The 18,643-nt window shown below is 43.5% G+C and overlaps 1 protein-coding gene across 2 annotated transcripts in view; it reads right to left on the reverse strand.

Moving 5' to 3' along the window:
• Positions 1–300: 300 nt before the first annotated feature.
• C9 (complement C9) overlaps positions 301–18,643 on the reverse strand; it is a 31,100-nt gene continuing 12,757 nt past the window's right edge. The window contains exons 5-12 of one of the 2 annotated variants that reach the window (XM_054986717.1): positions 17,478–17,616; positions 15,107–15,325; positions 13,721–13,961; positions 11,869–12,000; positions 8,761–8,942; positions 6,223–6,451; positions 5,283–5,457; positions 301–475 (exon numbers count right to left, since the gene is read on the reverse strand). In XM_054986717.1, the coding sequence (XP_054842692.1) occupies positions 5,297–5,457; positions 6,223–6,451; positions 8,761–8,942; positions 11,869–12,000; positions 13,721–13,961; positions 15,107–15,325; positions 17,478–17,616 (1,303 nt within the window). In that variant the 3' untranslated portion in view covers positions 301–475; positions 5,283–5,296. Of the gene's footprint in view, positions 476–496; positions 647–5,282; positions 5,458–6,222; positions 6,452–8,760; positions 8,943–11,868; positions 12,001–13,720; positions 13,962–15,106; positions 15,326–17,477; positions 17,617–18,643 lie in introns of those variants that run through there. The other variant, XM_054986718.1, reaches the window with a different exon arrangement.

The raw sequence follows: 18,643 nt of genomic DNA on the forward strand, positions 1-18,643 counted from the left end.
CTGTTACTTACGGCCCTAGTGAAAGGCACATAATGATGACATCATAGCATGAGGTAAGCTGGACTTCTTTTATGGAAATGGAACTTGACAATAGGCTGCTATTTTTGATGGGGTATCCTGCCCTGGTAGACATGAGTTTGAATGAGAACTTCCAGGTTCATTCCAGGAAGCCCTTCGGACAAGTCTTTTGTCCACTCCTAACCTCTCTCATAATGTTCATGGAAGAATAAAACCCTGTTCTGATCTCTATGGTGAAATACAAATTTAACAAATAAATAACGCAAGTGGATCTCACTCATCAAAGTTACCACCTTAAATTTATTTTCAGTTCCGGTTTGCATGTTTGTGTTAACAATAACTGAAGTGCTACAATTCAGGAAGCATCTGATTTATCTTTCAAATCTCTTTGAGAGCCGGCAGTTTGATGTGTAGATCTGCATGGTGTTCAGGCCGTATCCTCTATCTAATCAGACACCTGTCAGAAGGCATAAAAGCAGATCAACGGCTGGAGAATCCACAGCATGAGAGGGGCAGGTGTAATGCAGCTCTATCCTTCTCTCTCTAAGGTTTGCAGTAGCAAATGCAGTGAAGTTTGGTCTCCTTCTGTGGCTTCCAGAGGAACAAGACAAAGCTAAGTTCAAGATTTCTAGGATGAACCACAATGAACAAAATTCATCAAATGTTAGTTGCCAATGGAAGCCATGGGGCTTCCATTGCCTTTAATGGCAGTTTAGCCAGCACTCAATAATCCTTTGCAAGCATGCAGTACATGCAATTAAACCACAACAGCTGCTGTTTCATTATAAAGCAGCTTTATAATGAGATACAGGGCTTTTTTTCAGCTGGAACGCGGGGGAACGGAGTTCTGGAACCTCTTGAAAATGGTCACATGGCTGGTGGCCCCGCCCCCTGATCTCCAGACAGAGGGGAGTTTAGATTGCCCTCCGTGCAGCCGAGTGGCGCGGAGGGCAATCTAAACTCCCCTCTGTCTGGAGATCAGGGGCTGGGGCCACCAGCCATGTGACTATTTTCTCCAAGGGCAACCCAATGAGTTCCACCGCCTCCTTTCCTAGAAAGAAAAGCCCTGATGAGATTCAATGAGAAGCAAAGCATGCGGGAGGACTACTTCACTGTTTTCCCTCTCACTGCTTTTCTCCTACAACTCCTTCCTCGCCCAGACTGATTCCTCCCTGCTGTGGGGTTCCAGATGCATATTCATCCTCACAAAATCCGAGAGACCTGTGGGGAAGGGAATCCAGACCGTGAGGTGGAGCTGCAACAGAAAAGCAGTGGGTGGGGAAGGGTTATGTCCTACACTGTTTGCAAACACTTCGCCAATGATGAGGGCTTCCTTCCAAAGGTGTTTTGACCCTGGAAAAAACAGACATCAGTTTTCATACATTTGTTTGCATGCAAAACGAAGCATGGCTCTTGAACAGCACATTACATTTCTTGAACTATATAGCTGTTGTGACATTCATCCCCAAAGTTCCACCTGTCCTCCAGGGTACCAATCCTTGTGGTTTAAGCCTAATGCAAATCCAAGTGATTGCTAGCCAGTCAGCGCCCCTGGAACTCCACTGGCTGGGAGGAACTGAATCAGGGTCTCCCCGCACGAGACAAAATACACTTGAATTACACAGGTAATTCAAGTGTATTTTGTAATTCAAGTGCATTTGAGTGTAATTCGAATGTAATTCAAGTGTATGTTGACCCTTGAATCAGTCGCAGCTCAAGTAAGGAAAAGAAATACTTTCCCCCTCAGATAGGACTTTTGGTGGCTGTTGAAAGCAGCATAAACTTTGTCAGGCCTTTTATTTTGGCTTTCAGATAGGATTTGGGGTCAGGCTAGGGAAGGAAATGTATTTTAGGGATATAAACAAGGACTCTGTAAAGGGCCCATCAAATCTAACATTCTGTGTACAAGTTCTATGACCAGATCTCTGTGAGTTAAAACAGCAACCTGGAACCTGAGTAGTAAGCCTCTCAACTGTAGTAAAAAAGTTATATCGAACCTCACATGATGAGGAGCCCTGCCTGGAGAAAAAGGAACCAATTCTCCCCTCAATGTTTTTGTGTTTGTTTAGCTCAGTTCAATGTATTAACTCACAGTGGGGAAAACATAAAACCTCTGGAGAGCGCAGTTGAAAGCCAGTTGTTCCTTCCATACTAATTATTCCACTTTTATACAACTTCTTTTCTGTAAATAAATGTTTGCTGTTCAGTTCCATTTGTGTTTTGTCTGTCTAGTCAAAATGGCTGTGAAAGTGGTTAAACTTACCTCACATTTACCATATTAATTTTTAAGGTCACAAATAATAAAAACTACTAATAATAACTGTGTGTATATACTGCCCTTCTGGACAGATTAGTGCCTCACCCAGAGTGGTGAACAAGTCAGTGTTATTATTATCCCCACATACAAAAAAGATATGGTGGGGATTAATGGAACTTGGACAAAAGCCATGTGTGACGGGGCTGTAATATGAATGGGAACTGGGGTTGATTGAGCAAAAAGGTGGGCTAGATCCAAACCATTGTTTTGTGCTATCATGGAGCTCTCTCCGTGCAATATTTTTTCCAACGTTGCAAATCTACTTGCTCATATTACTATTTCCAATGCATGGTTTTATCAAGGCTACCACAACAGGACTCCAAAGCAAGGCCTTTTTTTGCACAGGTGGCTTTTGCCACTTTTAGCCCCATACCTCTTCAGGTTTTCTTCCGAATTTCAGACATTAATTCCACCTTAACAACAACAACAATAACAACAACAACAACAACAACAACATTCAATTTATATCCCACCCTTCAGGACAACTTAATGCCGACTCAGAATGGTTCACAAAGTATTTCATTATCATCTCCACAACAATCACCCTGTGAGGTGGGTGGGGCTGAGAAAGCTCTGAGAGAGCTGTGGCCATCCCAAGGTCACCCAGCTGGCTTCAAGCAGAGGAGTGGGGAATCAAACCTAGTTCACCAGATTAGAGTCCCGCCGCTCTTAACCACTACACCAAACTGGCCTTCAGATTTCAATGTGCTGTTTCAAGGATTCTTTACCAAAATTTCTGTGTGCACTTTCTTCTGCTGCACTGAAATCTGAAGGGGGAGTTAATTATCCAATTTTGGAAGAAAACCTGAAGATGTATGGGGCCAAAAGCAGCAAAAATTGCCTGTACAAAAAAAGCCCCCAAAGTGGGCAGGTAAAGGTAAAGGTAGTCCCCTTTGCAAGCACTGAGTCATTACTGACCCATGTGGGGACATCACATCATGACATTTTCTTGGCATACTTTTTGTTATGGGGTGATTTGCCATTGCATTCCTCAGTCATCTATACTTTACCCCCAGGAAACTGGGTACTCATTTTACCAACTTTGGAAGGATGGAAGGCTGAGTCAACCTTGAGCTGGCTACCTGAACCCGGCTTCTGCCAGGATTGAACTCAGGTTGTGAGTAGGGGTGTGTGCTTCGAGAATCCGATTCAGGTAAAATACCCAAATTGGACCTGATCCGGAAAGCTTAGGGATTTCCGAAATGGGGCCAGATTCGGAAACCCCGAAGCAAAGCTTCCCAAAGAATTCATAATGCTTTGGGAACCTTCGGGTTACATGCCCGTTTCCCTGCCGCTGCGAGCACCAGGGAAAGGGGCATTAAACCTGTGAATCAGCTGCTCGTCGGGGGCTTCCCCCAATGAGGGGCTGAGTGCCGGCACTGTCGGGGCCAGGAAACTCCTCGGTCCTGACACCAGGGATGTGGCGGGGATCGCAGGTTTCAGCCTGCAACTGCCCCCCCTCCGGGCGCTCTCCCTGCCACCTCCATTTGCCCGCTGGTAACAGGGACGAAGAACTCCTTGTCCCTGTCACCTGCGAGCTAATAGAGGTGGCTTCAGGTTTCAGCCTGCAACCACCCCCCTCTCCGGGCTCTCTCCCTGCCGTTTCTGTTCACCCGCAGGTGTGAACAGGCAAACGGAGGTGGTGGGGATCGCAGGCTCCAGCCTGCAACTGCCCCCCCTCTCCAGGCGCTCTCCCTGCTGCCTCCATTCATTTGCAGGTGTCAGGGACATCCCTGTCACCAGTGGGTGAATGGAGGCGGCGGGGCTCGCAGGCTTCAGCCTGCAACTGCTCCCCCTCCGGGCACTCTCCCTGCCGCCTCTGTTTGCCCGCCAGGACCAGAGATGAGCTCCTTGTCCCTGTCACCGGCAGGCGAACGGAGGCAGTGGGGATCTCAGGCTTCAGCCTGCACCTCAGGAGGGAGTGTGGTGGCAGAGGGCTCCAGGCTGCCACCACTGCCACCACAGCGGCAGCAACCCCGCCACCCAATTGATTTCTCTCCTGCTCTCCAACCAGGTAAGTGGGTGGTGAGGAGGAGGTGTTGCCCGGGGGTGGAGGGGTTCCCCAACGGGGGTGGGAGGTGGGGGTGAGGGAGTTGCCCCCCTCACTTCTGTATGCTCCAAATATTTACGGAGCATACCAAAGCGAGTAGAATAGCACAATTCCGAAGCGGCTTGCCGCTTTGGAATTATGTTATTTCCGAATTTTTTTCTCACTTTTTTGGGTAAACTCAAAGTGGGAAACCCGAATATTTTCAGGCTGCACATCCCTGGTCATGAGCAGTGTTTGGGCTACAATACTGCAGCTTACCACTCTGCGCCACGGGACTCTTATAAGAGTGGGTAAAAATGTCATATTCTTTTTGACAAGCATTTTCTATGAACCAATAAAATAATGGTCTTGTAGTTCTGAATCTGCAATCTTTGTTAAAACTGATGATTGTATAAATGAATTCTGAATGAATTTATGGTGGCCAAAACTTGCGCAGAACTGTTCGTATATTAACTGCAACAAAGATGATGATAGCCATATACTTAGGAGATTCCTTAACTACTAAAGCCACAGCACAGTAGTAAAGCACATACCTTGCACTCACAGGGTTCCAGGTTCAATCCCAATTAATTGTTCTTAGAAAAATACCTTTCTCTGTATGAGAACCTGGGAAGTCATTGGCAGGCAGAATAAAAAAATACTAAACTAGATGAAGTCATTGCCTGTTTCAATTTAAAGCTTATTCATATATGTATTTCAAATATTACCCTGAACCAAATCATATGCGAATTTAATGCTTATAGAGGAGAAGGGGGATGCCCCTGTGGGACCCACTCTTTTTCTTACTGCAAATAGCAGTTTGAGCCTTCCATATCTAGACTGCCTGGTTCTTCCCAAGGCATTTACTTACGGACAACTGTCCTTTATTTGCTCCTTGCAGTCTGAATAGATACAAACCTGTTATTGACCAATTACTCCTGGCAGGAGCCTGTTTCTAAGGCAGCACCTGCACATGGTTTGCCCCCTGATCCAGGTGCAGGATTGTTACATTGTCGTGTCCGAGTGCGTTCTCCTTGTGTACACGTGGACCAGGTGGACCAGCAGCTCCAGCTTCCATCAGTGGCTACCTGGGCTGTAGGAAGATCAGAGTGCAACCGTTTATTTGTCTCAAAAGTAGAATTTTTGCAACGCTTGAATTACAGCAGTTATAATGGGAAAATGAACCACTTCATACCCGTAAGCTCATTTGCCTGCTCAACAGATACTTTGCATACCTCTTTTTTTTTAGCTTTAAATAAACTTTATTAAAACAGGGGAAAATTGTACAATAACAGATTAAAAATAACATACATCAGAAGTTAGAAATCAAAACATTGAAAGACGCTAAATATTAAGTATACACTTAAATATTGAAGTATACACTATAAAATTCACTGATCTGACCATAATTACGTTGTTGTGGAAATCCCTCCATCTTATTTCTAGATAAGGTAACTTTAAAAACAAAATAAATGCTCTAAACTTAATGCTGCTCAGTTTTACTGCAAAGCAAGAAATCCATAAAACAACCCCACCCTCTTCCCTGTTATGATGACAACATGAGGACTTTCTAAAGTATAGGGGAAAAATTGACCTGAGTGCTACTTTGACGCTAATCATTGTGGAAGAGCAGCACCAGTACAGTATTAACAGCTCCTATTACTATGCAATGGATGGAAGAATGGCTTTGCTCTGGGAGGAGAGGGGGTCAGAGATGACTTTGCTGGCGGTGGTGGTGGGGAAGATAGCTAACACAGTCTTTCCTGCTCAGCTACGGGTAATAGATAACAGTGTCCTATATTTCTTTATAACCCAAAGCATCTGTAACTAAATTTTATGTTCTTGAACGGATGCTAACCTGGTTCAAAACTTGATTTGGGTATCTGGCAGGCTACTCCTTTGAAATAGGAAGTGCACCCACAAATGCACTCTCCATTCACCAGTACTACAGTCCCTCCATTTTGGCAGGGCTGGCATTTGCACACACTGTATTCAGCAATATAGTCCTCCACAGCTCGGTCCAGATTTTGTTTCTTTATGTAGGAATCGTGCATCTTCACAGGGACAAGAGCAGAGATTGGATATGGCTGCAGAGAAACATAAAACACTTAACAACATACATATCCCTTGAATAACTTGGTACAGTTTCTATTCAGTTCTTCATGTAAGCATGGCCAAAACATCCTAATATAGAAAGGGTACCCAATGTCCCCTTCTCCTTATACTTAATTTCCCCAGATAAATATTCTGCTTAATGGAATTCTCCTTGCTGTTTATAGAATTCTTTCAGTATTCTAAGTACTTCCCTTACATTTACAGTACTGTACGGACATGGAGCTGTGGCTCAATGATAAAGCATCTGTTTTGTATGTGGAAAAGTCTGATGTTTAATCCCCGACATCCAAGATCACTACTACCTCTCTGGTTGGCTCTGTGTCCAACTGTGCTATATTCCTGATTAGTGTAATATCTCTCTTTGTCTGTGGGAACACCTCTTGACTCCTCCTCTCTTCCTTAAGAGAGATTCTTTCTCTTGCTTCATGGTCTCCAAAGGAAGAGGTCATGTCTACATGTCTCTCCCCTACAATGGAGAATTTCCCTCTTACGTCTGAGCACCCATGATGCTGAATTAGTTTTCTGTGGTATAGGGAAAGTAATGCTTAGACTAGGACTTTCTTTCATCTTCAAGAAAATGCTGTGAATGGAATATACCTCAATAAACTGTAAGTTTTATCTTTTCTACAATTTAATTGCCTAAAGATTAATTAGAGCACATTGTGGTAAATGCTTTTGACTGCCACCCAACAAAATATAACTATGGTTGTTGTGGGTTTTCCGGGCTGTATTGCCGTGGTCTTGGCATTGTAGTTCCTGACGTTTCACCAGCAGCTGTGGCTGGCATCTTCAGAGGTGTAGCACCAAAAGACAGAGATCTCTCAGTGTCACAGTGTGGAAAAGATGTTGGCAGGTCATTTATATCTACTCAGGAGGGGTGAGGTTGAGCTGAGTCATCCTGTAAGAGTTTCCCAGGGTGTGGAATGCTAATGGCGGGGGGTTTCACTGTATCCTGAGGAGGTTCTTTTGCATATGGATTGGTGCTTGATGTGCTAATCTTCTCTGCAGGGCTATTGTTGGGTGTAGAGTGTTTTGTTAGCCTGGTGTTTTTCAGAACTGGAAACCATGCTCTGTTCATTCTTAAGGTTTCTTCTTTCCTGTTGAAGTTTTGCTTATGCTTGTGAATTTCAATGGCTCAACCCCACCCCTCAGGAGGGGTGGCTCAACCCCACCCCTCCTGAGTAGATATAAATGACCTGCCAACATCTTTTTCACACTGTGACACTGAGAGATCTCTGTCTTTTGGTGCTACACCTCTGAAGATGCCAGCCACAGCTGCTGGCGAAACGTCAGGAACTACAATGCCAAGACCACGGCAATACAGCCCGGAAAACCCACAACAACCATCGTTCTCCGGCCGTGAAAGCCTTCGACAATACATAAAATATAACTACTTTGAATATCCTCCCTGGGCCTTTTGGTCTCATTTAAACGAATCACAGGTGGAAAGCCAACAAGAGCTTGAAAGCCTCCGGTTCAGTACAACTCAGTCCAAAGGGAGGATAGTGTAAATGCTCGGGGCAATACTGGTAGGAGTAGAGTAGAACTTGGGAGTGAGAATAGGCTAGCAAAGGAGGGCCATTTGAGAAGACATTTGTGGTTGACTGTGGTCTGGATTATGTTAGATTTGATTTTATGTGAGGATGGCATTGCTTGGAAGCAGGACATAAAAGAATGTGTAATCACTGTATACTTTAGGGTGAGCAATAGGTTCCAGCCTTCGATCTACTTCCAAGTTTCACCCAGAGACCAGAATCATTTATTTCAAAGATTGGCTATACAGATTGCATATTCCATTGCAATTTAGAGTCCCCAATCTCAAGTCTTGGAGCTTCTAACAAACTCTGAAATTAAAACACTATCTTCAGGGGAAATATCTGGATATTGCACCAATGAATAGCACTTACACATTTAAATTTATTATCTGGAAAGGCCCTAAAATTGAAAAATCACATTGAAATACACCTTTTTTGGAGAGAGAAGAGAAAGTAACATTTGCATTACTTATGCTGTCTTATGCTGTCTAATTGCATTGTTTTTTATATTTTACTATAGAGTTTCCAGTGATTCCTATTGTCACTTCCTGGTTGTACCTGGAAATTATGTACCAGCACAGAGGCTGACAGCACTTTTCTTTTCAACAGCAGCAATCAGTGGGAGGCCATAGCGAGAGGCTGGCAACCCTAGCTATAAGTGACGTAAATAAACAATGCTGCTGCAACTGTCAGTCCATCTCCCACCTATTAATAGGAATATAAGTTCAGGGATAAAATCCTCTTACTTCACTTTCTATGACAGCTGGAGCATCAGGAAGGGTAGCGGCCCACTGAACATAGTCCTCCACATCAACCATTTTGGAGCCTCTTGATAACTTTTCCTCCAGTTTTGCCAAAACAACACTCGTCCCTCCTTGAACTCGAGAAATCACACCGTGGATTACGGCACTTCCAGTCGAGTTGTCCACTACAGAGGACAGAAGCAGTAAGTGGATTGATAAGAGACTCTCTTAAAACAGCTGACCCACCACTGCCCGATTTTCTTAAGCCAATGGGATGGGGGTGAGGTGTGTGGGTAAACTGATAAACTGAAGAATCATTTGATATTGTTATTTCACCCGCAGTTGGGTACCCGGACTAGTCTGCTATTGCCAAAATTACAAACAGTCCTGAGGCATCTTGAAGAGGAACACATCCATTGTGGATAATAGTCAACATCCAACTACCCGTAAAAACCCTGTATGGAACATAACCTCTCCCTCCCTGCGAGAAACTTTAGACCCACAAAATAAAGCTTGGTGAAGCAGCAAGACTTACGACATGAAAGAGAAAAACCGGCACTCCCTTATACAAAGAAAATCTCATCCATACTAAAATTCTGGCAGAAGAAGAACTTTTTTTGCCCTTTCAAATGGCTGAGAAGGAATACCTTACGAGAACATACCATGATGCTGGTGCTGCTACTGAAATTGGCCTTGTCACATGTTTGTACCCCTTGAACCTCTTGTAGTACTAGTAGACTCAAAAGCAGAACTTCACCAGAGATAACTTCATTATCCAAGTAAGGTTTATACTGGAGAAGGCAGTACTTCAAATATCCTTGTTCCAAGCCATTTATCTGCATACTGTTATGTCCTCCTTCACTTCTCTAAGCAGCGAAATGTTTCAGGTAAAGCACTTACCTGGGTTGCTTCCCTAAGGTGGACAGAGCACTAGAATCTTATTGCCCGTCATCAAATTTGCTTTATTTACAAGTAAAACACAGGTGATGACTAAACATGGGCACAAACAGAAAAAAAATCCTGAACATAGTGTTTGTTGTTCGTTGCCATCCACGAACAGCAAACAATGAACATTGATGAACATGACCTGTTCATGAACACGTTCATTGTTCGTTGTTTGTGGGGGCCAGCAGGCTCTCCTCCAGCCATCAAGATCCCTACCACACCACTTCCAGAAACCCTACCTGAGCAGACAGCAGGAAATGTACCAATAATAAATAATAGCTTGGCTCCAGAGCCTGGCAGCAGCCCTGGAACCTGAAGGGGTAGATCCCTACAGCACCACTCCCAGAAACCTTACCTGAGCAGGCAGCAGGAAAGGTACCAGTAATAAATAATAGCTTGGCCCAGAGCCTGACAGCAGCCCTGGAACTTGAAGAGGTAGATCCCTACCCCACCACACACAAAGAAAATTCAAGCTCCAATGCACTCCCCCCCCTCTCTCAAAAAGTCAACAGCAACTGTCTCTCCCTCACTGTGTGCAAAACCAGAGCTGGGAGCCCCCCTCCCCCCTGCTCTTTGCTCCCTTGTAGCAAATTTGGAGCTCTACACTTGAAAGGAAGACCTGCCTATCGAGCTAAATTGGGCTTAGATTGGAGTTTCCAGGGCAACTGCAGGAGTTCAGACAGAGTCCCTGCCTCCGGTTGCCAAGGGAATTGATTACAGGTGCCAGATTGTCTGGCTTGATGAATAGCAACGAATAGCAACGAACGAGGCTTGCAACGAGCACCTGTTCGTTTAAAATGGGGCCTCACGAACAGCTTGTTCGCAAATAGCTGATTGGGCTATTCGTGGCTTTTTAAAGTTTGTATTGCTGTTCATGCCCATCTCTAGTGACGACAAAGAGGTACTCTTAAAAGGCAGCAGTTGTGCTGTGTTGTCCCACATCACACCCTCAGAGACAGAGAGATCCTCTACCATCTAATGTGCTTCAGCCAACTCACAGCAATTTCTGTCTGCTACTCTCCAATCTCTTCCAGAATCTCAGCTGCTGTTTCTTGACCCAAAGATATGCAACTGTCCTCTCCAGCTTGGGCATTGCCTAACAACAATGGCCCATTGAGGATATATCAACAGTTGTTCAGAAAATGACCATTCCTTTTGTAATAGGCTCCGATTCTCACCAGGCGTGCCACTTTAGATCAAGCTCAAAGATTACAGCCACAGAACCAAGGCTTTCAATAAGACCATTTAGGCACATATCAGTGACTTCCCAGCATTCTGTTATACTCAAGACAGGGCTATGAAAATGAAGGACTGGGGCCAAAAGCTCTCTTCTCAGTGGCTGGGGTCATCAAGGAGGAAGCAGACTATGGCCGTTTCCACACATGTTGAATAATGCACTTTCCATGTACTTTAGCAATCCTTTGGGAGTGGATTTTTTGTTTCAAACATGAAAACCCAGTTCCAAATTATCACTAAAGAGCACTGAACGTGCATTATCCAATGTTTGTGGAAGCAACCTATCTCCTACCTCAACAGAACTCCCAATAGAGCAGATTCCTTTATGTTCACCTATGTAATGGAATCATTACCATGAATGGAAAAAGGTAACATTTCTTGACGGGAGACATGCTTTGTGTGTGTGTGGGGGGGGGGAGCAGTGGAGCATGATTATCATGAGGCATCATCCACCAGCAGAATTTCAGCCCCAAACTATCTTGTCCAATTATTACACCTTGTCACCATCTGATTATTATTAATGTTTTATGTATCCTGTGATGCTGTGAGCCCACTGTGGAGTCAACTCAAGATCATACAAAAGCTGGATGGTAGGAGCAGGTGGAGGCCCTTTTGGCAGAGTTCTGGATCAGTGGAGTGGGAGCCCCTGTAACGAAAGACTGGCCTTGGGTGTCTGGGTTGTGGGTGGCTAGTCTGGGCAGTAAACCTCAGAATGCTAGGATATGCCCTCGGCCAAGGGGCTGGACATTGCCAGGTATTGGGGACATAAGAACATCATATTCTAAAAATTATTTTGGTTATTGTAAATTTGCTTTGTGCAGTCTTGGTTTCATTGGCTACTTTGAGCTGCTTCTGGAAAGGCAAGCTATAAATTAAATTAAGACATTTAAGCTCTTTTGCTTTTGAACATAAAACAATAAAAATACATACCTTTTCTCAATTTATCTGTTGAACATTCACCACCTTTATTATCCCAATGCAAATCTAAACCTACACCTTGTAATTTAAAACCAAGATTGTCATTATATCCCAGGCAGGCTTTGACATCTCCTACAGAGACTTCTGCAAATGGAGGTTAAACAGACATGATTAGAGAGGCAGGAACATCACATTTCTTGAATGATGAAATGCAAAACTTGTATGGAAATTACATTCATCCTGGCAATCTAGTTGGGTTCATAAAATATTTAGTGTGGATATATCGATTCTGCTTTTATCCCTGCGTAATTTGGAATAGGAACATTTAAATAAATCAAATTTCACTACAGTGAAATTTTCATTTTCAGATCAAAAGCAGAAATGCTAGCTACAAAATACAGAGATCTTGAATACGCTGGTCAATCGATAAGGAACACAATGTAGTTAAAAGTTGTAAAAAAGGGCATTTATTGAGGTGTGTGTACGTAAAGTAGGGGTCCCCAACTTGGTGCCTCTGGGCACCACGGTGCCCACTAAGTGTTTTTAGAAAGTGGGTGGGACCAGCTCAGGGTCTTGCCCAGCCTGGTTCTGATTGGCCACTGGAGATCTGCTTGGCTGTGCAGATGAAAATAATGTTGTTTCAGTTGAAGCTGCTACCACATTTCTCTCACTCCTCTTTCCCAGCGTATTATTCAAATTATCCCTCTTCTCTCCTGTACTTGGTCTTCCTATGTGTGAGTGGCTCTGCCTCCTGCAGCAGCCATTTTGTTGTTGTGCTCACCACCCTGTGGCAGAATCCCAAAGGTGCCCACAGGCTCCAAAAGGTTGGGGACCCCTAAAGTGTCATCAAGTTGGAGGTGGCTTATGGTAACCCCTTATGGGGTTTTCAAGGCCTATGATGAACAGAAGTGGTTTGCCATTGCCTGCTTCTTAGACTTCCTTTGTGGTCTCCATCCAAGTACTAACCAGGGATAGCCCTGCTAACTTTCGAGATCTGGCAAGATTGGACTAGCCCTAGCCATTCAGATCATGGCATTTATTGAGATGTAGTAGAGAGAATATTTTATATTTGTACTAGGAAGACCTGGGTTAAATTCCCCATCAGCCATGGACCTCACTGGATAACCCTGACCCAGTTTTTACTTCACAAGCTTGCAGAGCTGCATAGGAATTATATCTCAATGATGCTGGACCACCCAGGAAGCTGTGTGAGTGCAACATATCTGTGGAACTTGCTGCCTCCAGCCAAGAGGAAAGGTGAGGTATAAATATTTATTAAATAAAATAAACATTTGACCAGTCCATCAGGTAGGGTAATTCTTACACACAGAAAGAGAAAGTGGAAGGGTGTGCCCTGGGGTCACCAGGTCCAGGTTGGGAAATTCCTGGAATATTGGGGGTGGAGTCTGGAGAGGATGGGGTTTGGGAAGGGGCCTCAGTGGGGTATGATGCCACAGAATTCACCCTTCAGAGCAGCCGTTTTCTCCAGGGGAACTGGCCTCTGTTGCCTGGAGATCAGTTGTAATTCCAGGAGATTTCCAGCTATCACCTGGAGGCTGGCAACCCTACCTATGGGAGGGGCTTTTCTCCCAGCCTAAACCTAGGTGGGCATGCAGGGAACTGAATTCCTTGGAAAACTGGCAAATTACCAATTAAATAAAAGAATCAATAATCGAATGTACAGTTGTTTCCCCAAGGAGGCTATAAAATGAATATGAATTGTTGTGATCAAAGCCAACGGAATGGAAGCTTATTGAGGGATACAGTGTTCAATGTACAACTCCAGTTGTGCTGCTGCAGCATGCCCTTTCACTCTGGAACCAGATTGGTGTGAAAAAGAGGTTCTTTCTTTCAGAGCCCATACCTTCCTTTCTCATATTCTGGTTGTCCAACACATACAGTAGTTCATACTTTCCTCCGACCGTTCCCTTTCGTGCATAATGAGTCCCGTGCATTTCCAGAAATTTAAAATATTCTCCCATGTCATAGTCACTAGGCAGATATTTTAAATCCTCAAGGAATGTGTCAGACAGCCGGACATCACGGCTTCGCATTTGGAAATTTCCCAGTTCTATCATTCCTTTCATGTGGAGAAAGGTTTGCTCCTGTAATGTCAAATGAAAACATTATTCCCGTGACTTTCTTCTAACAAAAAAGGAAGGAATGAGATTCTCCCATCATTTAACTTATAAAATAATTTGTCTATAATATTTGTGATGTCTACATTATAGACATCAACTGTCAATACTTCCTCTGGAAGGGATTCTGGGAATTGTAGTTCTGCAAGAAGGCCTAGTTTGTCTTTGTCTAAGACAACAGGATTAGATGAGCCTAGGGTTGCCAGCTCCAAGTTGGGAAATTCCTGGAGATCTGGGGGGTGAAACCTGGAGAAACCTGGAGAAATTGGGGTTTGGGGAGGAAAATTACCTTGACATGGCATAATTCCATGGAGTCCACCACCCAAAGTAGCCATTTTCTCCAGGTGAACTGATCTCTGTGGCCCGGAGACCAGTTGTAATTCCGGAAGATCTCCAGCCACTACCTGGAGGATGGCAACTCTAGATGAGCCAAACGATGAAAACTCAGCATAGTGTGTAAGAGCAAGCAGCACCTTGAATGACAAACTGTACCTATCAACCTCTTCAACTCAAATCTTCAAAGGTTAAAAGATTCCCTTTTCACCTTTAAGAAATTCACAAGTTAATTGCATCACCTGTTAGAAAAAGCATTTGTTCTTTATTTAAGCCTATTGTATAGTGGTTTGTCAGTAAAAAGAATGCAATCTTCTGAATTTCTGTCTAATATATTTCAATTAGACTTTTTGCTCTGGTTGCTTGAAACCAACTGTTGCATTATCCTTTTGAGATTTGCTGGCACATTGGACCATCTTGCCCGGTTCCATTTATTCAGATTTCTAGATCTCAAAGCCCTATGTCCAGAGATCCTTTTAAATGGAAATGCCGGGGACAGATCCTGGAGCTTCCTGCAAGCAAAGAATGTTTTTTACCAACACGACATCTTCAAGAGGCTGCAAAATTACATCTGGATCCTGTGGATCTCTATCACCTGGAGACTAGCAACCCTAATTTTAAGCATAATTTACACACATGTATGTATGCAAAAGATCTCACCTTTACTGTGAAATTCTAAGCAGAGTTTAGGATTTCACTGTTAACGGCTTTTTGTTCCTGATGTCAATATTCCTGCAATAATACACCCATTCCCCTCATTTGATTTGAGATTAATTTACCTTTCCATTGGACTCTTTCAGTAATTGATTGATGCTCATGTTTCTGGAACCACTTCGACCACTATTGAATTCTATTGATGAGTTACCCGAAACCTCCGTAGGTTTGATTTTCAGAGAAAAACTAGATTGAAAATGCTGTCTTTTCTCTGTATACATCTCTCTCACTGCAGTCACGTGGTTTTCATACTGCTCAGATGAGAAACTTTTGTCTCCTTTTGTCTTTATGAGGAAAAATATAAAATGTATAAATTATATTCAATAGCATATGTACTAGAGCCAGTTTGTTGTAGTGGTGAAGAGTGCAGGATTCTAATCTGGAGAACCGAGTTTGATTCCCCACTCCTCCACTTGAAACCAGCTGGGTGACCTTGGGTCAGTCACAGCTTCTAGGAGCTCTCTCAGCCCCACCCACCTCACAGGATGTCTTGTTGCGTGGATAACAACAACATACTTTGTAAACCACTCTGAATGAGTGTTAAGTCATCCTGAAGGGTGGTATATGAATCGAATGTTATTATATTATATTATTCAAGTAGCCAGCTCAAGGTTGACTCAGCCTTCCCTCCTTCCGAGGTCAGTAATATGAGTACCCAGTTTCCTGGGGGTAAAGTGTAGATGACTGAGGAAAGCAATGGCAAACCACCCCATAACAAAAAGTGTGCCAAGAAAACGTCATGATGCAATGTCCCCCCATGGGTCAGTAATGACTCAGTGCTTGCACAGGTGCTTGCACCTTTACCTTTACCTTTACCTTTACCTTTACCTATTATATTATTATTATATATTAGATACAGAGCAGAGAGTGTGCATTTTTTAAAAAAGAGTTTACAAATATTTATAAGATCCTCTTCTTATTGATTGTTTCAGTGATTTTTTTTGTGCCAGTATGATTTCACTTTCATGATTTTACATAGTGTATAGAGTTTTTAACTATTTGTTAGCCTCTTTGAACTTAGCAAGAAAATACAAATACTTTTTTAAAAAAAATTAACGCACTGGGTACCTTTTAATTGGTTTGCGAGCAAAGGTCCAAACCTGATTTGTATAACTCTATTTTTTTCTCTTTGAGTTAATGTCTACTATAAGTGCTTTAAGGTCATTCAAAGACAATACAAGGCGGGTCACAACAATAAAAAAATCATACAGAGTAAAACATGCTAAAACACAGACAAATACAGGACATATAAAATCAGCAATACAGGGCATCTACTATCTGGACCTACAAAAAAGCTACTGGTTGCAAGGCAAAATATAAACATCCAGGGCAGCAGGACAGCGTGGCAGTCAGGAGGGACGGTCACCACTACTTCAACCAAAGGCCCATCAGAACATCTCTGTCCTGCAGGCCCTGCAGAACTGTAACAGATCCCCCAGGGCCCAGATCTCCATTGGGAGCATATTCCACCAGTCTGGAGCCAGAGCCAAAAAGGCTCTGGCCCTGGTCGAGGCAAGGTGAATGTCCCTTGGGCTGGGGACCACCAATATTGGGAGAGGTAGTCCTGCAGGTATGCTGGTCCCAGTCCATTAAAGGCTTTAAATACCAAAACCAAAGCCTTGAACTGGACCTGGAACTCAATCGGGAGCCAGTGCAGCTGGCCCAGTACTGGATGAATGTGTGCCCAGAATGGTGTCCCTGAAAGGACACTTGCTGCCACATTCTGGTTCCGTTGCAATTTCTGGATCAAGCCTACGAGTATAGAGCAAGTTACAGTAGTCCAGCCTGGAGGTGACCATTGCATGGATCACCGATGCCAGGTCCTGGGAGGAGAGATAGGGCACTACTTGTTGGGCCTGCTGAAGATGGAAAAGGCAACTGCCATGGACTGGGCTTCCATTGAAAGCATGATCCAGTATCACATTCACACTCTTCACCATTGATGAACAAACTAATTGAACTCCATCAAGGGTTGGGAGCCGGATTCCCAAACTCAGCATCCCACAACCCAGATGCAGGACCTCCATCTTCAGAGGGTTCAACTTCAGGTGACTCTGTCTCAACCACACAGCCACAGAGTCCAGGCCCCTGGCCAGAGTATCCAGCGCAATGTCCAGATGGCTGTCCATCAACAGATAGAGCTGGGTGTCATCTGCATACTGGTGGTGGAAACCCAATAAAGTTGCGTGTATGTATAAATGGGCACACACACCTTCACAATGTCAGGATGTAGGGAAAGTTAGACTAGATATTACCGAGCAGGAAGAGGGAATAGAGTTTCAATTTTTTAGGGGCTACCTGGTGTTCTCTGTAATATGTAGTTCTGCCCAAAGGCACTTACAAATAGCTGCTGTAGTACAAAAACATGTATGATACCCCATTTACACAAAGTGGCTTACTTCATAATTGATACCCCATTTACACAAAGTGGCTTACTTCATAATTGAGAACTGCAACATTCCACGGCTTACGATAATAAGTGCCTGTATTCCCATCACGTTCCCGGTTGCAGAGACCATTATAAAATTCATTGTAAAATGGGGTGTCCTTTGGTTGCATTCCTAGAACGTTGATTCTGCAAGAATACAAAACAGTATTTTCTAGGATGTTATTTATTCCAAATGATGTCCTATCATACCATTACAGTTTCTGAAAGGATATAGAAAGATGTAAAAAAGCAAACCTCCGATCTTCATACAAAAACACATGCACACATATATTTTTGGCAGGAAATAACAGCCATTCAGCATTTTACATGATTACTGACCTTAACCAATACAAACATTTCCTACAGATTGCCATTCTTGATATACCTGAATTTCACTTGTGATACAATAAGTTTGCTAACATGTTGTATCTTTCTGATATTTCATGACTGATCTATAAAGTCTTGGCCACTTGCCTGAGATGTTATGGCTTCTGCTGTTGTTTTCCCTTGTTTACCAGTTGTAATAGATTCTGCGTTGGGCTAGAATGTTGCTTCCATACTCAAAATTTGGTTATTCCAGAGGCTGACATGAAGTCTTGGTCAAGATCTTCAGCTCTTCCAGTGCTGGCCTTATGACAAAATCTCTCTCTCGTACACTCACATACATACAGAGGTCCACCAGACATCAGAAAGGTGGCCACCTCTGTAATCTGCTGCCCCACCCTTGTTGTTTCATGTGAAGATCAACTGTGAGCCATTTCCACACAGTAAATTAGATTAAGCAGCCATACAAAAGAAAGAGATGGGAGTCTGTATTGCCAATAATCTGATGTTCACCAATGCTGGTGCCAGCATGATGCAACGGTTAGAGTGCCAGACTAAGAGCTGGGAGATTCCCGCTTTGACAAGAATCTAACTGGGTGACCTTGGGCTACTCAGCCTAACCCACTCTACAGGACTGTTAGGAGGATAAAAAAGGAAGAGGGGAGACTGTCGTATATCATCCAGATCTCTTTGGAGGTAGGGTGGCATAAAAATGCACAAAGCTAATAAATAACAAATAAATATAATTAACAAGCTCCTAGCAATGGAATACCAGGGGGGGGGGGAATATGAATTGCACCAACTTCCGATAATGGGCTTTGGAGTAAAGCACATGCAGCTTGACTTTTCC

This window comes from Eublepharis macularius, chromosome 8, assembly GCF_028583425.1.
Source record: "Eublepharis macularius isolate TG4126 chromosome 8, MPM_Emac_v1.0, whole genome shotgun sequence".
NCBI classification, from domain to species: domain Eukaryota; kingdom Metazoa; phylum Chordata; class Lepidosauria; order Squamata; family Eublepharidae; genus Eublepharis; species Eublepharis macularius.